At 38.5% G+C, this 20513-nt stretch overlaps 1 protein-coding gene across 3 annotated transcripts in view; it reads left to right on the forward strand.

The window, feature by feature from the left end:
* Phkb (phosphorylase kinase regulatory subunit beta) overlaps positions 1-20513 on the forward strand; it is a 206236-nt gene that overhangs the window by 83262 nt on the left and 102461 nt on the right. For all 3 annotated transcript variants that reach the window (XM_059264496.1, XM_059264498.1, XM_059264497.1), the window contains 2 exons: positions 1873-1988; positions 17439-17502. In XM_059264496.1, coding sequence (XP_059120479.1) covers positions 1873-1988; positions 17439-17502 — 180 coding nt within the window. The remainder of the gene's footprint in view (positions 1-1872; positions 1989-17438; positions 17503-20513) is intronic.

A 20513-nucleotide genomic window follows, 5' to 3' on the forward strand; every position in this document is an offset into this window, starting at 1 on the left:
GTGTCTTTAAAGGGGTAGAGGTGTAGTAAGATGTCTCAGTTTGTAAAGGTACATGCCACCTTGCCTAAAGGCTTGAATCGGATCCCTGGCACTCACATAGTGGAATATGATTTTCTATTCCCACAGTTGTCCTCTGCCCTCCACATGCATGCTTGTTACACACACACACTCACACACATGCACATATACTCACTCATACATACATACTCATGCATACACACATATGCACAAAATAAATGAATGTAACTTTAAAAGCAATACTGTTCAGATATACAATAATTCCAGCAAGGCTTAAGAGAGAACTCCATAGTCATCACATTAATATTTTTTTTCTAATAAAACATATGAATAGTCACATAAAATGGAATACAAAGGCAGAAGTCTCATCTCAGTTTCTGATTTTGCTGAAGAATGAGTTAAGGAGAAAGAAAATGGTTCAGAGCTTGTGGTATTTTATAGCTGCAAACAGGAGGAGCAGACCTGTATACTAATGAGAGGTGGTGGGAGGGCAACATGTAAAACAAAAATATAACGAGCTATGCTTGTGGCTTTAAGAACAATGAGGATTATTAGCTATTTCATCCTTTTGAATTGAGATTGAAGGAAAATTCACTTTTTGAAAAAATGTTTCAGTTGGAAATGAGCAAGACTAACATGATTGAACCACTTGGATCCCAAGGCACCAGTCAGAGGGCAGTTTTAATACATAGAGCCATGTGAGGAGAGTGGGTAGATTAAGAAGGGCATGAATGTCCACTGTGAAAATCATGACACTGTCAAGATTCATAAAACATTTTTCCCAAATGTTGTGAAAAATGGCTGACCTCTAATTGCTTTCATTAGTGATTTGGAAATTGGAGAATATCACCTCTAAAGATTTTGAAAAGACCACTCAGGACCCTGCAGAAGAAATTGGCTTTATTTGTCAGAAAAGGATTGAAGGAAACAGAAGTAGAACAGAAATCAGATTGACTGTCCACAGTTGCTCTCTTTATAAGATCGAAGTGGAGAAGGCTTAGCATGCTGCCAGAGTGGCTTTCTTTATGTTAATCTCACTGTGGCTCTCTCCAGTCTCCATTGTCCTGCACAGCTTCCAACTGTGGGCTGTGTTTATAATCAGGATCTATAGTTACAGAAAGGACAGGAAGGAAAATTACTTTCCAGAAGCATGGACTGAAAACTCCAGGTTGATCAACATGGAACCAGAATTTTGCAGAAAAGAAAATTCCTTTTTACTTTTTAAAAGGTTATTCTTTTAATCTTTAAAACTTTACAGTTAATATATATGTGTGTAAATTTCATACAGATACTTTAGTTTCTAAATATTAGCCAGTATAAAATACTGTTCATTTTACTTAGTTCTAATGACGTGTAGCCTTTATTACCTCATTGAAGAATTATAGTTGGAACATTGAAAGAATTTAAATTTTATTTCTACACTATACAAAACTAATTAGGTTCTCACCAAAAGTAAGCATTATATTTGAAAAACTAATATAGCAGAGGACTCATAATTATGTAATAATCATAAGAATTCAATGTGTTAAAAAAGTACTTCAGAGTACTTAGTTGGTAGAGTGATTGCTTAGTGTGCACAAAGCCCTGAGCTTGATATCCAGCACCCCCAAACTAGGCACATGACTGTAATCACAGCACTCAGGAGGTGGAAGCAGGAGGATGAGATGTCCAAGGTCATACTTGGTTACCGAAAGTTAGAGGTTAGCCTGGAGTACGTGGGGCCATGTCTTAGGAAAAAGAAGGGAAGACAATAATATACTTTGGGAGATAAGTTCATACTTGGATTTCAGGTGTTATGTAATTGTTCTCAGTGTTGCCTGTGTTCTTACATTCATTTCTTTTCCTTTCTTTTAGGTCTCTTTTATTCAAAACCTTGTATTTTGTGTAGAAAGAGTTTACCGTGTTCCTGACTTTGGTGTCTGGGAAAGAGGAAGCAAATACAATAATGGCAGCACGGAACTACACTCGAGGTATTTGCCCAGTTTTGAGGACGGTTTTAGTGTTGTTTAAATGTGTGGATTTAAATATGAAACTAAAACTTCAAAGCATTAGATTGGATCTGTTGTCTTTGTGTTAATTCCGGTACAGCTTGTTTTCCTGTCTGTAATCCAAATAGGATTCACTTACAATAAAAGCAATGTTCTCGGCATCACAGACAGATGTCTGAAAGGAGCAAAATCTGTCTCCCATCCTCACCCACAGTTCAGCCCTCTCTTTAACCCACAGCTTGGCCTTTCTGGTAAACCATGCTGTATCTTTTCCTCTGCAATTGCATTATTTGAAATATCAAATATATTAAAATGTCCAAACATCAGCAGTACATGCAATGCATGTGAGATTCCTTTTCACGTTACAGAGATCATTTCTACCCGGACCCGAACCACAGGCTCTCATACTTCTCAATAAACTTAGCTTTCTTCCGTATGAGTGCCATCACATGTTGAACTGTAACTTGTGTTCAAATAAAGGAACTGTTATGCCCAGATTGTGGGGACCCTCAAAAGACCACCAGGGGGACTGAATCCCATATGTAAAAGCAAAGAACCTTTATTTTAAAGCTCAGAGCTTGGACTCTCTGTCCTATGTAGCAGTGAGAGCAGAGAGCCCAGAACCCAGGCAGGGTGGGGTTTTTATCATAGCAGAGATTGGGGGAGGGGATTTCCAGGGTTCAGGGTCCTGATTGGCTGACATTTGTCTATGGGTATAGGGAATGTTTGGAATGTCAGGTATTTCCTGTTAGATGCAGGCCCTACTGGATGGGGTCAGCTTATGGTTTTTCCTGGGTCCAGGTATTGCCTGCCAGAAGCTGTATCTGGGCCTCTAAGCCTGTCATGGCAGCTGTGTGGTCAAGCTATTTTGGGGCCCCCCCACAGAACAATAGCTGATGATTGAGGCTGGTAATTTATAAATTCTCTGTATGTATTGTTGTTGAAGAAATAGTTTTAATAACTGAAGACATCTTTTATTTATCCTAACTTAATGTCCCAGGAGTTATCTTTTGACTGATTAAATACAGTACAAGTCCATAGGCTCTGCTCTTTTTCTGAGAGGTGGTGCACTAAAGAATTTAAGCAAAAGTTATCACTAGCTGGCAGTTTGAACTGTTGAGACTTAGATGAAGAATATAAACAAGTCCAGAAAATACTGGTTTAGCATCTACATCTTTGGGGCTGGAAAGATGACTTAGCAGTTAAGAGTATGTACTGGTCTTATAGAGAGGACCTGAGTCTCATTCTCAGTCATTGTCTGGTGGCTCAACCCCCACTGTAATTCCAGCTACAGGTGATCTGATACCCTCTGAAGGCATCTCATGTGCACATGCCCCCCAAACAGGCACACATATACACGTAATTAAAAATAATAAAATTACTGATTTAAAAAAGAATCTACAACTAGGTATGTTTTGATCAATGATTAATCTACAACACATTAAATTAATGTAACATACTTATTTTAAAACTACCTCCAGATCCTATCTGTGTAAACTTGAGTAAGTTATATAATCATTGTATGGCTCTATTTCATCTTTAAAATGAAGCTAATGATAGTTACTTTATAGGGTTGCTACTGTTGTACCCGGTTTTTGAAAACCCCAGAGACCACCAAGGAGCCCGTTTCCCATGCAAGCACATAAAGGTCCTTTTTATTGTCAGGTTTGAACCTGGGCCACCGCATGGTAGATGGAGGGAAATACTGCAGTGGCGGTGGGCCCAGGCGTAGAGAGTTTTTATAGGGAAAAACCGCAAGCTGGGAATTACATGCTTTGGCAACTTGGGATGGGGTAGGAGGGATATGGGGTAAGGTGATTTTTGGAAACTATTGCTCTAGACTTTCAGCACGAAACCACATTTGAAGCCATTGGGTTGGACTTTTGGGCAGGGAACCACAACTTGCTCAGCAGGATTATCTAGATATTTTCAAGGGCCATAAACTGCAAATAGAATGACTGCAGGAAGATACTGTCTTGTATCTGTTCAAGTTGTTATGGCACATTCCTGAGGTTCTTCCTGGAACTGGGTACAGCAGGTGGTCTAAGATGGTGGACCTCCCTTAAGATGGAGTCTATATTGCCTTCACAGCTACAATAATTTAAATACACTATATATTTTGAATGCTTGGCATTAGTGATATCTAGAATACTGATTTATCACTTATTTAAGAACATTTCAGTACAAAAGACTGAAATAAAAAGGACAGTCAGATTAATCCTGATAAGCTAGTATATAGATCATTCTATATAGATCTTTATCACATGAAACCTTTTTACATGTAGAGCAGAACAGCAGCAATCATTGAGTTTAATGAAGTAGAGAAATTTTGTGGGAATGCTCAGTTTAGACATTGTCTGACAAATATTAAAAATTTCTAATGTGTTTTATTTCTGCTATCTGCTATCTCCTAAATTTAGTCTTAACATTCAGACAACAGGTAAATTACATGAGGAAAATGGATCTGCACAAACTGTTTTTTAATTTTTTTCTTTTTAGTGTTTATGTCCCTTCCTTGCTCTTTAGTAATCATTTAATTGTATGCTAGTCTGATTCCATTGTATTATTTTCCTCCTAAAATATTTGAACAAATTTTTTTTTTCCATTTACAGAAGCTATCATAAACTTAGGAAGAGCTCTAAATGAAAACCCCTACTAAAACATCTTAGTCAGGCATGGTGGTACACACCTTTAATCCCAGCACTTGAAAGGCAGGGGCAGACAGATCTCTGTTGCACAGAGAAACCCTGTCTCAAAAACCAAACTAATAATAATAATAATAATAATAATAATAATAATAATAATGAAATACAAAATAAAAATAATAAAAACAAAAGTGAACACCTTGAGATGTCACTAGTGAACACACAGAGACTTCCAGTGGTTTTCTTATAACTTGGTACCAGATTTTAATTCAAGAATTAGAAAATCTTCCTGTGGTTTTTGTTTTGTTTTGTTTTGGTTTTGTTTTTGTTTTGCTATTCTTTCATGAAAAATTAATTTTAACTGTAGCAGGGCAGTTTTATTCAACTGGATAGGTAATGAGGTTTGCCATTTGAGTTTGGATGATAGGTTTCATAGTTTAACATTACCCTTATTATTCATTGTGTAAGAATTTATAATCTCCCCAGAGAATTTTATTTTCCCTTACACACCCTCTTACAGCCCTCTGCGTTGGTTCTGAACTGTTATCCACATATGCCTGTTTTAAGTGTGTCATCTCTGATGCTAAAACAGTATATTTTGAAACAGTAAGGCAACTGTGGTCCATGGTGTTCATGGGAACCAGTCCCTTTCCATACTGTCTAGTAGAATATAAAGCTGATTCCAGCTAGGGATCAAGTCATGACCTTCCATTGATTTCTCTAACAGGAGACCTCCATATTATGTGGGCCTACTTGGATTTGTTCACTATCACTGAATTCACTAGCTTTGCTATATCCTTAAGTTTTTTCGTAATTTCAGATTACTTTGAATTAATCTATATAGATGCTCTTCTAAATGGATAAGCCTAACATAGATTAAACAAGCCATAAGTAGAAAATATGCTTAATATATTTACCCTACCAAATATCATAGTTTTGCCTTATATTGTACATCATGGATTATCAGCTGTTTGTCCTCATAATGACATAATGGCTGACTGGGAGCTGTTCAGTATCACAGTAGTATAATTGTACCACATATTTCTAACCTGAGAAAAGGTAAAAATTTAAAGTATGTTTTCTACTGAGTTGTTATTTCTTTTACATCACTGTAAAATAAAAAAACTAGTGTTTTAGTCAATGTTAAATTGCTGTGAAGAGACACCATGGCCAAGGCAATTCTCATAAAAGAAAGCATTTAATTGGGGATTTGCTTACAGTTTCAGAGGGTCAGTCCATTTTCATTATGGCAGGAAGCAGAAAGGCATGGCTCTGGAGCAGTAGCTGAGAGCATTATATCCTGATCCGCAGGCAGCAGGCAGGGGGAGGGGGATGCTGGCTTAGCCTTTTGAAACCTCAAAGCTGAAACCCAGTGACACACCTCTTCCAACCAGGCCATATCTCATAAGCCTTCCCAAACCGTATCACTCCCTGGTGACTAAGCATTCAAATATATGAGCCTATGGGTGCCATTCTTATTCAAAACACCACAACTAGTTGAGTCTAACAGAACTCTTCTGTCATTTATATGAATCCCATTGCAACAGCGTCCTTACATTTTCTAGGGTAGGGATTCAATATCAAGATCTATTGCTGGATTTGGGAAGATGGCTCATTTGGTAAAGTGCTTGCCTTAAAATTATGAGAACCTGTTTTGATAACCAGGTCTCATGTTAAAATTCAGGGTGTGGTGGTACACTGGGAAGGCAGAGACATGTAGATCGTTTGGACTTGCTGGTCAATCAGCCTAGCCAACTTGGCAAGGCCCAGGCCAGTGAGTGAGCCTGTCTCTGGAAAAAAATCTATTGCTCTAAACTCATGGTCACTGTGATTCTCTGGAATCAGCATCTGTCTGTGTGTAGTAATGCTTGTGGTGAGTATTTATACTCTCCTCACTTTTTGGAGTCTGCCATTCCCTGTGTCTGTGCTTTGCAGTTCTCTGTAGCAGAAGGAGTGGAGGATGGGGGATCTGACTGTTGCCTTAGTTTTGGCTCTTCCTTCTCCTGGCACACTGAGTAATGCCCTTCTAAGCTGTACTTGGTATGCAGGAAGGCATCTGTCTCTGCGCCACTAAAACACTAATTTCTGTTGTTCTGAGACTAATACAGACCTCTTCTTTGACACCTATGCTTATCAGTCCTTTAAAAATTGCAGTCTGTGGTACTGCAGAGTTATAGACTATGTATATTTCAATCATATAGAGAGCATCAGCCCCTTTTAAGAGGGAAAAAATAAAGTTTGGAGGAGGGTATAATGTTGTCCCCTTAAATTATACACAGTAAATTAGAATCAGAACTGGATTCCAGGGCAAGAACATTAGGGTGAAAAATAAAATAAACCCACTACACTGTGGTTTCAGTCCTTCGCATTCAGCTATATCGTCTAAACTTACCTAATATTTCTTAGATAAGCCCCAGATTGTTATTGTTTAACCATACTCTTCATCTTTTATCTGAATTCCATGGAGCACAGCCTCACCCTTCCCCTGGCTTCAGTAGAAGCTCTGTGAATTGCTCCAAATTTACCACTTCTCTCAAATGTTTCCTGAGCAACCTCATTTGCTGGACTCTGCTTTCTCTGCTGATTGGGTTTTTTCTTTAGTGTCTCCCAGGACAGCCGGGATGATACCAGACCATGTTCCTTCTTTCTCTGCTGTTCATTCTCTAAGGCCTGTAATAAATGATCAAATGGCACTTTGGTCACTATTTATAGCAGCGTCAGTTCACAACTCCTGGTTCATATCCAGTATCTCACATTACCTCTGGGGCTGCATTTAAACCTATTCTCCTTTGTTTTGGTGAAGACTCAATTTTACTTACAAAGTATCCATTGAATCCTAAGCCCTAACCTAAGGAAAAGTTTTCTAAGCATTAACTCCTAGGTAGACTCTTACATTCAGCCAAATCATCCCTTCTTTGTCAGTAAGTCTTGTATTTGAGATTAAAGATGACATTAGAAGTAAAAGAATTAAAATCCAATTTTAAGTCTTAAAAGTTTTATATTCTGTTCTCCTTGTTTTCTAGTAAAGAAAAAAATTGGATTAGTAGCAGTTTGATTCCTGTGGTATTCATTATTTAAGACAACTACTTAGTGTTTTTTTCTTTGTTTTTGTTATGTTTTGTTTTTTTGAGACAGAATCTCACTGAGTAGCTCTGGCCTTAAACTCACAAAGATCCACTGGCAGCTGCCTCCCAAGTGTACCACCATGCCTGGACTAAATAATACTTAAATATTTTGTTTTCTAATTTGGCTATTATAGAAGCGTCTCTATCCTTTCTGCTTCATTTTGTGCATTTTTCATACTGAACTGTTTGTGAACATCAGTTACATTTGCAGTACTGAAAGGTCCTTGTCTTGTAAATGTGATTGAGCAGCTCAGGGAGCTAAGGCCAAACTTTTCAGCAGAAGTTTGTGAGCTCGATTTCTGCCTGGCAGTGTGTAGGTTTCCTCATACCTTATAAATTATCTAGCTCAGATCTTATCATCTTCTCTAGAAATGATTTCATTTTTATAACAAATCATTTTACTACAAACTTTTTGAAGTAAATATTGCTATATATTAGCTTTCTTAAATGAATGCTAGAAGAAAATGTGATATCACCTTGCAGTTATCAGCATATGTTTTATTGAACAGTTACCTAATATCATCAACAACTAGTAATAGAATCATGAATAACTTGTCCATTAAAGTATTTCTTAATTCTTTCAACAATACTTATTAGTTGCCAGTAAAATGTAAGATCAGAGTAGAAATAAGTTGCTACTGCCAGAGATTTAAATAACTAGTGAATAACAAATTAGTGTGTTTGTCAATTTATAGCATGTCTAATTACTTAATTAATTATATTTGGAAAGAAGATTAAAATATAAATAAGCAGTAAATGTGTATTTTTATTAAGTGCAGTGTTTACTTCTTTTGTAAAACCATTTTCAGATTCGTTCTGTAGCCATTTAGTTGCCCCTCCTCTCCACCTCCACTGCCTTTTGAGATGTTGCCTTTACTATGTTTACAAATGGTTCCAGCCTCTAGACTTATATGATGCCCGATTCTGCCTCCTGAGTATTTGGGACCCACACTAAGCAAAACAAAACTGATGTTTATATTACTAGCACTTGGAAGGTGGAAACAGGCAGAAGGATTAGCAGTTCAAGTAGCTACATAGTAAATTTGAGGCTGGTTTGGACTATATAAGACTTTGACTCAAAACATAAAAAGATAAACTATCCCCCTCTCCACCAAAACAAGATTTATTACAAAGCTACAGTAATTTAAGATTACATTATTTGTCAATACAAATAGACATAGAGATCAATAGAATTAACAGTTCAGAAGTAAATCTGTTTATATGTGGTCAATTCATTTTGATAGTATAATAACCCAATTAAGAATAGTCCTTTCAGTATGGAATCATGGAACAAATGGCTAGCCACATGCAAACCAATAGATAGATACAGATCTTACTTCACACCATGTACAGAATAAATAAACTTGATGTAGCTCAAAGACTGTATATAATAGGAAAAACTATACATGGCCAAGAAGAAACTAAGAAAAGCAGTTTTGATCTAGGATTAGGCAGTGGTTTCTTCGATCTGATGCCTGATGCACAAGCATCACAAAAGGAAACAATGTTCCATACAGGTTTTTGTGTGAAGTGCAACTTTTCTAGGCTCAATGCATAGTACTGGTTATTGTATACATAGTTATTATGTGCATATTGTAGTTACATGGTTAGTTTTCGAAGTTCTGAAAAATTTCCAAACTTTTCTAGAATACATGTATAAACTTGCATTTCCAACAACAGTAATGATGTAGTTTGTGTCTATCTTGGTATCGTCAGTAGTTTTTATTTTAGCCACTGTAGCTAGCTTATAATGATGCCTAATTCTGATTTTATCTGGCTTTCCCATTGGTTGATAATGTTGAACATCTTTTCATGTATTTATTCGTGGTCTATATATCCTTTTTGATAAAAATGTTTCTTTATATTTTTGTCAATGTTCTAGTTGGACTTTTTTGCTGATTTTTGAGAGTTCTTTTTATATTCTATATACCAGTCTTTATTTATTTATTTACTTATTTATTGTTTGTTTGTTTGTTTGTTGGGGTAGTGGGAATTTAACCTAGGACCTCATGCACATTGGGTAAGTGCTCTGCCACTGAGTTATAGCCACAGCTCTCATTCTATCTTTAAAATAATTTTAAATGATTTTATGTGTATGCGTGTGTGCCTGAATATGTGTCTGTGTACCACATGCTTACAGAGCCTTCAGAGGACCCCTGGGACTGGAGTTACAGATGTCTGGCACTGCCATGTTTGTGCTGGGAACTGGACTCACTGTCAGAGCAGCAAGTGCTGCTAACTGCTGAGTCCTCTCTCCACCCAGCTCATCCAAATATTAATACAGACTTTTGTAACGGGAAAGTTTTTAATTCCTATGAAGTCCAGTTCAGCAATTCTTTATTTTATGGTTTATGCTTTTGATGTGGTTTTGATAGCTCCTTGCATTGTCTTTGATCCTGAAGATTTTCTCCATCCCCCACACACAAAGTTTCATAGTTTTACATCTTACATTTACATTCATGATCCGTTTTCAGGTAATTTGGTATAAAGTGTGAGACTTACGTTGCGATTTGGAGGGTTTGTTTTTCTTTATTTGCCTGTCTGGATATCGAGCTCCCAGCACCATTTGTTATAGACTGTCCCCATTGAAACGCTTTTCTCCTTAAAAATAAAATGGCGTGGTGTAGCTCAGTAGGTCACTTACCTACCTAGCTCAAGGCCTGGAGTTTGAACACTAGCATGAGACAATAAATTTGATTAATTAGTTGGCTGATTCCATGGGCATAGACCTGGCAAGATGATACAGCAAGTAAACGTGCTTGCCATGCTACCTGAGGGCCTCAGTTCAAATTCTGGAACCTACAGTACAAAGAAAGAACTGACTGATAAGTTGTTCTCTCCCCAGCCCACATGTGCCATGACACACAGTACATACGTCCACATGCATGTATACACACAATACACATATAACCAATAACTTTATTATAATAATAACTTTTAAATGGACATATGTATCATATCTCTATATTGCTGAGTTGTGTATCTGTGTCTACCAGTACCACATGGACTTCAATACAATTAGACAGCAGTATAATTAAATTTTGAAATGGAATAAACTGATTCCTCCACTTTCTTCTTTGTTTCTGCAATTATTTTTAACATTCTCCATATAATGTAGAGTAATCTTGTCTGTAACTACAAAAGTCCTGCTGGGATTTTGACAAATTTGACATCTCTTTTAATGGATTTCTTACATACATAGACAATCATGCCATTTGGAAATTGAAGATTAGCTGTGGGATTTCTGTAGATCAGATTTCATTTTTAGCTATTGAGAACTTTTCTCACGAACAGACACTGACTTTTTCTAATGCCCTTTATCCATTGGTTGATATAACCATATAGTTTTAGAGTGTTGATAGGATAGATTATATTGATTGACCTTTTTACTGTTAAACCAGGCTGTATCCCTGGAATAAATCCCACTTAGTTATAATGAGAGTTCATGTTCCACCTTGTTGAATGATGTTGAGGATTTTAATGGATATGCTCAGAAGAGGTGTATAGGTCATAGGGGTCTATAGATTCGTTTTGTATCTTATGTATATCTTTTGGTGTCAAGGTAATGTTTCCTTCATAACATGAATTCTACATGGGAGAATTGTGTTCAGTTATTCATTTTAAATATTTGGTATAAATCTAGTGAAATCCTACAATCATCATGATTTTGTCTTGACTATTTTTTCCTCTAATCAAAATATGATTACATCATTTTACACCCTCCCTCCAACACCTTCCATGCCATCCATTCTCTTTCAAATTTGTGGCCTCTTCTTGAATTACTGTTATTACATATATAAGTGAATACACACATATATACACAACCTGCTGGGTCAGTTCAGTGTTGCTTGTATGTATATTATTTTAGGGCTGACTACTTGGTATAGTAACCACTTAGGGGCTCATCCCTGGGGAAGATCAATTCTTCTCCCAGCAGTTGTTAATTGCCTGTCACTCCTCATTTAAGGGTGGGGTTCTATGAGATTTCCCCTGTGTTGACATGGCAACTGGCATTGTCATTGTTCAGACTTTGTTTCAGCAGCCCTATTGTTAAGATTTCATGGGTGTAGCTTTCCTGTCGTGTCTGTAAGATACAGTCCACAGCAGACTTCTTGGTCCTCTGGTTCTTCCGATATTTCTTCTCCCTTTTCCTCGACGTTCCCTGAGTCTTTGGTGTAGGAGTTCTGTTGTAGATGTATTAACAGGACACCCCATTGTCAGTTGCTATCTGTATTTTGACTGTTTGTGGCATTCTGTTATGGTCTCCATCTGCTGGAAAAAGAAGTTTCTTTGATGAAGGGTGAGACCTATATTTACCTGTGGGTATAAGGATACCTATGTGGAATGCTGTTAGCAAGGCAGTAAATTCTCTTAAGATCCATGACCTTATGAGTTTGGCTAGATTTGCAGTTCCAGGCATGATTTCTTTCCTGTTGATCAGGCTTTACGTCCCATTAGATAGCTGTTGGTTACCCCCAAAATGTAAATGCCACTATTGTACCTTTAAGGATATCTTGCCCTGTCACCTGACATAGGTGTCACAGTGGGGCAGGACGATTGATTGCTTTCTTCTGTTGGCAGCTTGCATAGCACCTCCTGATGCTATGAAAGCTTGACCTCAAACGGGAGCTCTTGGAGCAGATCAAGCTTGAATCCTTCAAGTCCTGTGTCCAAAGTTGGTGACGTCTTTAGCAACAGGGTCTTACCTTCAGTTTCTGGAAGGCAACCAAGGGCAACAGCAGTAGCCCACATTGTTACTGTTTGGGGAGTCTCTTGGAGCCCCCTGGTCAGCTCTAAAGGAGGTTTCTCATGATTGGTGCTGGGATTTTTGATAGTCTATGGCTCTTGGGGGAGATGTTATCTTCCCAAATGGCATAACCATAACTTCATTCATATCATATATATATATATATATATATATATATATATATATATATATATATATGATATATATATATCATATAAACTTAGACATATTTTATGTAATTTTAGGTTAATATAAAATAATGTAATTCCCTATGGCTATCTCAGTCATCCTTAGTGTTCTTTATTTCTCCTCCTTCTCCTTCATATTGTCTCTCTCTCACCTCCCATTATAGAGCTATCCTATTTGTTAATTCCATATTAAAAAAATAGTGGTAGTTTGTGTTTTCTTGCTTATCTGGGAACTGGGGAGTTTCTAAGTGGCAAATTTATACATGTAGAATTGTTTGGAGTTTTTTTTTAAATTATCTATTTGATGTCTCTAGTGTTTGATACTGGTCACTGTGACTTTCATTTTCTTTCTTTACAAGTCTTTCTAGATATTTGTCAATTTTAGTTAGTGATACTTTCTTAAAAATCAGTTCATTATTTCATAACTTTTCTGTTTCTTTCTTTTTTTCTTTCTTTTTTTTTTTTTTTTTTTTACCTTGAATAGGTTTAATTTGCTCTTTTTCTGGTGAAAGTTTAACTAAGGTGAAGGCTTAAATAATTGATTTGCATCTTTTCTAAATACATGCTATAAAATTTCTCTCCCAGTTTTACTTTAGCCTTTCCATATACATTTTGACATGTCATATTTACTATGTCCATTTTCTCCTTCATTTTACGGGAGATGTCCTCTGTGAGCCCGATGAGTATTAGAAGGGTGTGCCTTGTTTAGAACTGCTATGAGAGAACAGTCAATTCCTGTTATTCTTCTGCTACCAATTTCACTTTCATTCCATTGTAAACATAGAACACAGCATAACTTAAATTAGTTTATATTTTTGAGGTTTCTGTTCATGGCCAGTGTATGGTCTGTATTGGTGTATTTTAGCATGTGCTTTTAAAGGATGTATTGTGCGGCGATGTGATGATTCAATGGGTGAAAAGCTTACTTTGAAAGCCTGACAACCTGAATTTGATCCCTAGAACCCACATAAGGATATGTAGAGAAAAACAGCTTGAACAACTTGTCCTCTGGCCTCCACACATGCACCATGGTACATGTACCAGCATGTGCACATGCACACACACATGCACACATTATATACACGTGCAAACAACAATAATAAAATAGAATAGAATGAAATAAAACTTTAAAATATTTGTGTGTTTTGCCTTGTTGTATAGATTATTCTAAAAGCCAGTTCCCATTGGTAGTGCATTAAGTCCTCTTCTATCCCAGTTCCCATTGTTAGTGGCATTAAGTCCTCCTATATCTCAGTTCCCATTGGTAGTGGCATTAAGTCCTTCTATATGTCAGTTCCCATTGGTAGTGGCATTAAGTCCTCCTATATCTCAGTTCCCATTGGTAGTGGCATTAAGTCCCCTATATCTCAGTTCCCATTGGTAGTGGCATTAAGTCCTCCTACATCCTTGCTGATTGATCCCCTTGTTCCACCAACTGTTTAAAGACCATTGACATCTCCAGTGTGACTATCCTTTGATTTTTCTCAGTTCTCTCACTTTGACTTCACATACCTTGAAGCCTTATGGTTGGTCCATATATACTTAGCACTACTATCTCTTCTTGTTACACCTATCTCTTTTATCATATAATGTCTCTCTGGTAATTTTCTTGGCTCTTCATGAAGTTCACTTCATGTATTATTACTATATTCATCCTTGCTTTCTTTTGATTAGTGTTTACATGACATATACCTTTTACTATTCTTTTACTTTCATTCTACCTATACTGTTACATTTGAAATGAGATCCTTATTAGCAGTATGTAGTTGAATTGTGGTTTAACTCTGCATTCTCTTTTAATTATTTTTTTTAAAGATTTATGTAGCTAGAGTTTTCCTGCCTGGCCCACAGTCAGGACAAACCTCTCTCACCTGCCAGTCCCACAGCCGCTCAGACCCAACCAAGTAAACACAGAGACTTATATTGCTTACAAACTGTATGGCCATGGCAGGCTTTTTGCTAACTGTTCTTACAGCTTAAATTAATCCATTTCCATTAATCTATACCTTGCCACATGGCTCGTGGCTTACCGGCATCTTCACATGATGCTGCTTGTCCTGGCGGCGGCTGGCAGTGTCTCTCTGACTCAGCCTTCCACTTCCCAGCTTTATTCTCCTCCTTGTCCCGTCTATACTTCCTGCCTAGCCACTGGCCAATCAATGATTTATTTACTGACCAATCAGCAACACACTTGACAAACAGACCATCCCACAGCAGATTTATTTCTTAGTTTTCATTTATTTGTGTGTTTGTGTGCACATGTGTACAGATGCCCCCAGAGGCCAGAAGAGGGCACTGAATCCTCTAGAGCTGTAGTTACATGCACTTGTGAGTCACCCAGTGAGGGTACTAGGAACTGAACTCAAGTCCTCAGGATGAGCAGCAGGTGCTCTTAACTGCCTGCCTCCCCACTAGGTCACTTCTGACACCATCTTAATAGGAAAGAAACATTCCTTTCTTTAATCATTGAGGTACTGAAAGTCCAGAGTCTCTGTTGATACCATGATTAATTGGAAGGGGCTTCTCTTACCATCCATCTTCAGCAGCAGCGTTAGCTTTCTCTCATTACTTGCTTAGCATCACAGAGGCTGAGCATGCTGAGACATAGCATGCACTGGACTGGATAGGACATCATCACAGTTTTATCTGAGTGGGCTGGCCATTGTCTAAATGATTGCGTTTCCTGGTCCTTAGTATTAGATAGAGCAGACCTTTTGTGTGTGTGTGTGTGTGTGTGTGTGTGTGTGTGTGTGTGAGAGAGAGAGAGAGAGAGAGAGAGAGAGAGAGAGAGAGAGAGAGAGAGAGAGAGAGAGAGAGAGAGCGAGCATGTGCATGTGTTTGGAAGTGGTGTGAGGGTCATAGCACACCTCCCTGCACAGCCAGTCTCCCGTGCACCTCATTCTTGCCTCCGCGACTGCACTGTGGACTCCAGAGTAGTTAGCCATGAGCCTGTTTGTCAATGCTTTTTTGGAATGTCTCCCTACATTTTCAGTTTATCTGTGGCTGTCATTCTATAAGGCAAAGAAGGAACCCAGGGAAATCACTGCATTGTTATTTCTAAAGTTCTGAAGATGGTGGCCTGTCTGCCTTCTTCTCTTTGTCTTTTTGAGCAGTAATATGTTTGTTTTCTTTGTAATGTCTGGGATTTTTAGTTATACGTAATGAGAACAAGGAATATCATCCTCATTTCACTCTCCCATCCACATAGATTTTAAAGTGTTTAATCACTTTTTTATCTTAAAATAAATTGCTTAAGGACAGTTTATATAAACATCTTAAATGTTGATAAAGCAGTAATAAATAGCTTAGTGTGATAGTTCTAATTTATTCATTCATTTCCCTAAAGGAGTCTAAGGCCTTAAGTAGGAACATTCTACCACTGAGCCTGCTGGATTAACTTTTCTTCGGAGAGATGTGAGTGAACATCTCTTTACCCCAGACAGGGCCCTAACAACAGAACAAAGAACACCTGCATCCATGTTCAACTTGGTGAACCATGACTTCACTGTACTTACAAGAACAAGGTTCTGGGTACTTCAAAGAACACGGTGAGCAGAGTACTGCATCACCAGAGTACCCCACCCCAGCATGACGTCAAAGCTGCATGGTTCTTCTGACCCCCACTTCAGTTCAGCTTCTACACTGTACTTGAACACCCCTGGAAGCTACATGCATCTGACCAGAATTAAATATGCTGGGGGGATGCCAGATCAGAAGAGTGCTGGGATTTCAGATGAGGGTGAATGCCCCTCCCCATCCATTGTGGGTAGTCACACATGCTCTGATTAAGATAGAACTTCTATGTTGTACCCTGAGGTACACACTGGGCCAATCCTTCTGAAATTTGACATACATGCAAACACTTGGAGGGCAATAAACATGGTTTAGTAGGACCTCCCCCAAGTGAAGAGTGAAAAACTGGCATTCCTAACACCTTCCTAGGTGCTGCTGCTCCTGCTGCTTGGGAACTACACTAGAGAAATACTGACTTGATGACAGGTTGTTGATTTTCAATGATGTGAGCTATATATGCAGTTGGGTCTGAGTAAAACATACAAATGTACAGTGAGTAAAATAAACTGGACATGAGAACTTCAGTTATGCCAGGAACAGGCATGATCTAAGCAAGGACAAAAACTCACTCTGATTGGAACACTCGTATAGAACATTGTATTTTTAATGGAGTAAGTCATTTTCAGCACTGTTATATGTAGCATCTGAGAGGCCAAAGGAGTGAGACACTGAGAGAAATAACACTCACTTTATTACAGAGAATATAGTCCAAAATGAGAGATAGAGTAGTGATCAGTAATTCTGTGAACATAAAGTAATGCCGATTTTATTGGATCCTAGAAAGTGCATATTTGAGTGGCTATGCTAAATCACATTCTGTAACAAGTATATGACACACAAAATTCCTTTTTAAGGCTCAGAGTTGACACCAAAAGAGCCTGTTTCATTGATCTGAGTAATGATGTCCAGCCAGGCGGTGACTGCACAGGGCGCACCCCCAAGTTCACCATTCTTTGTTGAGTTCATGAATGGAAATGAAACTGCTCCATTCAGTGGTAGAGTCTAAAAATAGTTTCCACGGGTGATTAGTATAAAAAATAAAATTAAAATAATGAAGTGTGGGACTGGTGTTTTTCCCCCATGGAGGTTGTGATGACTGTTCGTAAAGAGATTTGCCATGGTATGTCAGTAATAATGTCTTTTCTTCTCTGTAGCTCGGTTGGTTTAGCAAAAGCAGCCTTAGAAGCGATTAATGGATTTAACCTTTTTGGAAACCAGGTACAAAATTTTTTAAAATTATTTGATTGTTTAAGTAATTTTATTATCTGTTGTCAAAGTCATTTCCTTAAAACCTGTGATCACCTGAAATGTATGTGGCAGCCCATGCTTGAACACCTTTGCTTTGAAATAATTGGTCACTTAAAGTTTAGCTTTCATTTTGTGGTGGTGGTATCCTTTTTTGTATTTATTTATTTGTTTTTACATCCTGACCACAATTCCCCCTCCCCTCCGGTCCACTCCTCCTCCATTTCTCCTCAGAAAAGGGCAGGCCTCCCATGGACATCAACCAGTCAAGGTATATCAAGTTGCAGTGAGACTAGACACCTCCTCTCCTATTAAGGCTGGACAAGGCAACCTGGTAGGAGGAAAGGGTCTCAAAAGCAGGTAACAGAGGCTGAGACAGATCCTGCCCCACTGTTAGAAGTCCCACAAGATCAAGTTACACAACTGTAACATATATACAAAGGGCCCAGATCAGCCCCAAGCAGGCTCCCTGGTTGTTGGTTTAGTCCCTGTGAGTCCCTATGAGTCCAGGTTAGTTGATTCTGTGAGTTTTCTTGTGATGTCCTTGACCTCTCTGGCTCCTACAATTCTGCTTCCGCCTCTTCTGCAGGATTCACTGAGCTCCGCCTAATGTTTGGCTGTAAGCCTCTGCACCTGTTTCCATCAGTTGCTGGATGAAGCCTGAAGCCTCTCTGATGACAGTTAGGCTAGGCAATGATCTATGAGTAGAGCAGAGTATCATTAGGAATCATTTCATTGACTTTTGTTTTCCAGGCATGTTCTGTTCTATCCTAGGTGTCTGGGCTATCCTGCATCTGGGTCCTGGCCCTCCAGGCAGTGTCAGGAGTAAGCTCTCTCTCTTGGTGTGGGTTTCAAGCTGGATTAATCACCAGTTGGCCATTCCCACAATTTCTGAGCCGCCTTTACCCCAGCACATCTTGTAGGCAGGGCAAATTGCTGGTCAAAGGTTTTGTAGCTGAGTTGGTGTCCCAATCCCACAACTGGAAGTTTGCCTGGTTACAAGAGATGGCTGGTTCAAGCTCTGTATCTTCTGCTGCTAGGAGTCTTAGCTAGGGTCACCCTCATAGATTCTTGGGAGTTTCTATTGCACTAGGTCTCCAGCTTTTCCCAGACATGCCCCAATCCCAGTCATCTTTCCCAGTACTCATTTCCTCCATCCTACCCCGCACCTGATCCCTCCTGTTCCATCCACACCTCGTCAGTCAAAATACGCCCCCAGTCCATGAGCAATTTCTATTATTTTACCCTCCACAGTGAGATTCATGCTTCTGTTCTTGAACCCTCCTTGTTACTTAGCTTCTCTGAGTCCACAAATTGTAGCAAGGTTATCCTTTACGTTATGGTGAGTATCCACTAGTGAGTACATACCATGTTTGGCTTTCTGGATCTGAATTACTTCACTCAGGGTGATCTTTTCTAGTTTGGTCCATTTGCCTTCAAATTTCATGATGTCATTGTTTTAACAGCTGAGTAACACTCCATTGTGTAAATGTACCTTTTTATTTTTTTAATCCATTCTTCAGTTGAGGGCCATCTAGGTTTTTTTTCCCAGTTTCTGGCTATTATAAATAAAGCTATGAACATAGTTGAGCAAGTGTCCTTGTGGTATGGTAGAGCATCCTTTGAGTATATACCCAAGAGTCGTATAGTTGGGTCTTGAGATAGATTGATTTCCAAATTTCTGAGAAACTGCCATATTGATTTTGAAAGTGGCTGTACAAGTTTGTATTCCCACCAGCAATGGAGGAGTGTTCCCCTTGCTCCACATCCTCTCCAGCATGAGCTGTCACTTGTGTTATTGGTCTTAGCCATTCTGACAGGTGTAAGATAGAATCTCAAAGTCATTTTGATTTGCATTTCCCTGATGGCTAAGGATGTTGAACGTTTCTTTAAGTACTTCTTGGCCATTTGAGATTCCTCTGTTGAGAATTCTCTGTTTAGATCTATATGCCATTTTTAATTAGATTATTTGGTTTTTTGATGGCTAGTTTCTTAAGTTCTTTATATACTTTGGATATCAGCCCTCTGACTTGATAAATCTAACTTTTGTTGTTGGATAACCTTTCCATTCTCTGAGTTGTTTCTGAAGAGTTTCACATTGTTGACATATCCCTGGCATTATGTACCATATAGTGTTTATGTCAGTTCTCATGTTGGTTTCAACTTAATGAATTTCAATGTATGTGTCATGCAGAGGGGGAGTTTTTGTAATGTCTGCAGTGAGGATGGGAAGTTGTGGGCCCAACAACTTCCTGTAATCATATGTCTGAAATCATCTCTCTCTCTCTCTCTCTCTCTCTCTCTCTCTCTCTCTCTCTCTCTGTGTGTGTGTGTGTGTGTGTGTGTGTGTGTATTTGTATGTGTATATAGAGCAGAGCCCAGAAAATCATCTTAGATTTTCATGAGCTCTTTAAGCAGATATTGCACTTACAGAATCTAATGGCTGACAGTGGATTCTGTTGTTGCTGAAAGAGAATAAATAAGAGAAAGCTCACTATTCTGAGTCAAGAACTAGACTAATTTTCTTCAGGAATGTTTGTAGATTCCTGAAATGACAAAGCAATGTGACTGTAATTAGCAGCTAGCTCCTGGGGTTCTTAGTAACAAAGGGATAGTGCAGAGGCGGTGGGATCCTCTAAAATGATAAAAAAAAAAAAAAAAAAAAAAAAGAAGCCCGATAAAGAAATTAACAAACTGGGATGGACCAAGAATTCGCTAGCATTTCACAAGGCATCCTGGATTAAAGTAGAGGGGTTTAACATAACAGCAGTTTGGAAAGGTCAGACCTTCCTAGGCTGCCAAAGAGAAACTGAGTGGGGCTGAGTGTCCAGGTTGGCTGTGGCCTGATAGTGATTGGCTTGGTGTAGCTTTGCTGAAGTACCATGCTGTACACCATACCCCCTCTTCTCCAAGCTCTTTTCATACAGTCACCGTGCTTTATCAAGACGTTTTCTGGAACATCTGACTTGCCTAATCAGGCATTT

The sequence above is a fragment of the Peromyscus eremicus genome, chromosome 5 (genome assembly GCF_949786415.1).
Source record: "Peromyscus eremicus chromosome 5, PerEre_H2_v1, whole genome shotgun sequence".
In the NCBI taxonomy this organism is placed as follows: domain Eukaryota; kingdom Metazoa; phylum Chordata; class Mammalia; order Rodentia; family Cricetidae; genus Peromyscus; species Peromyscus eremicus.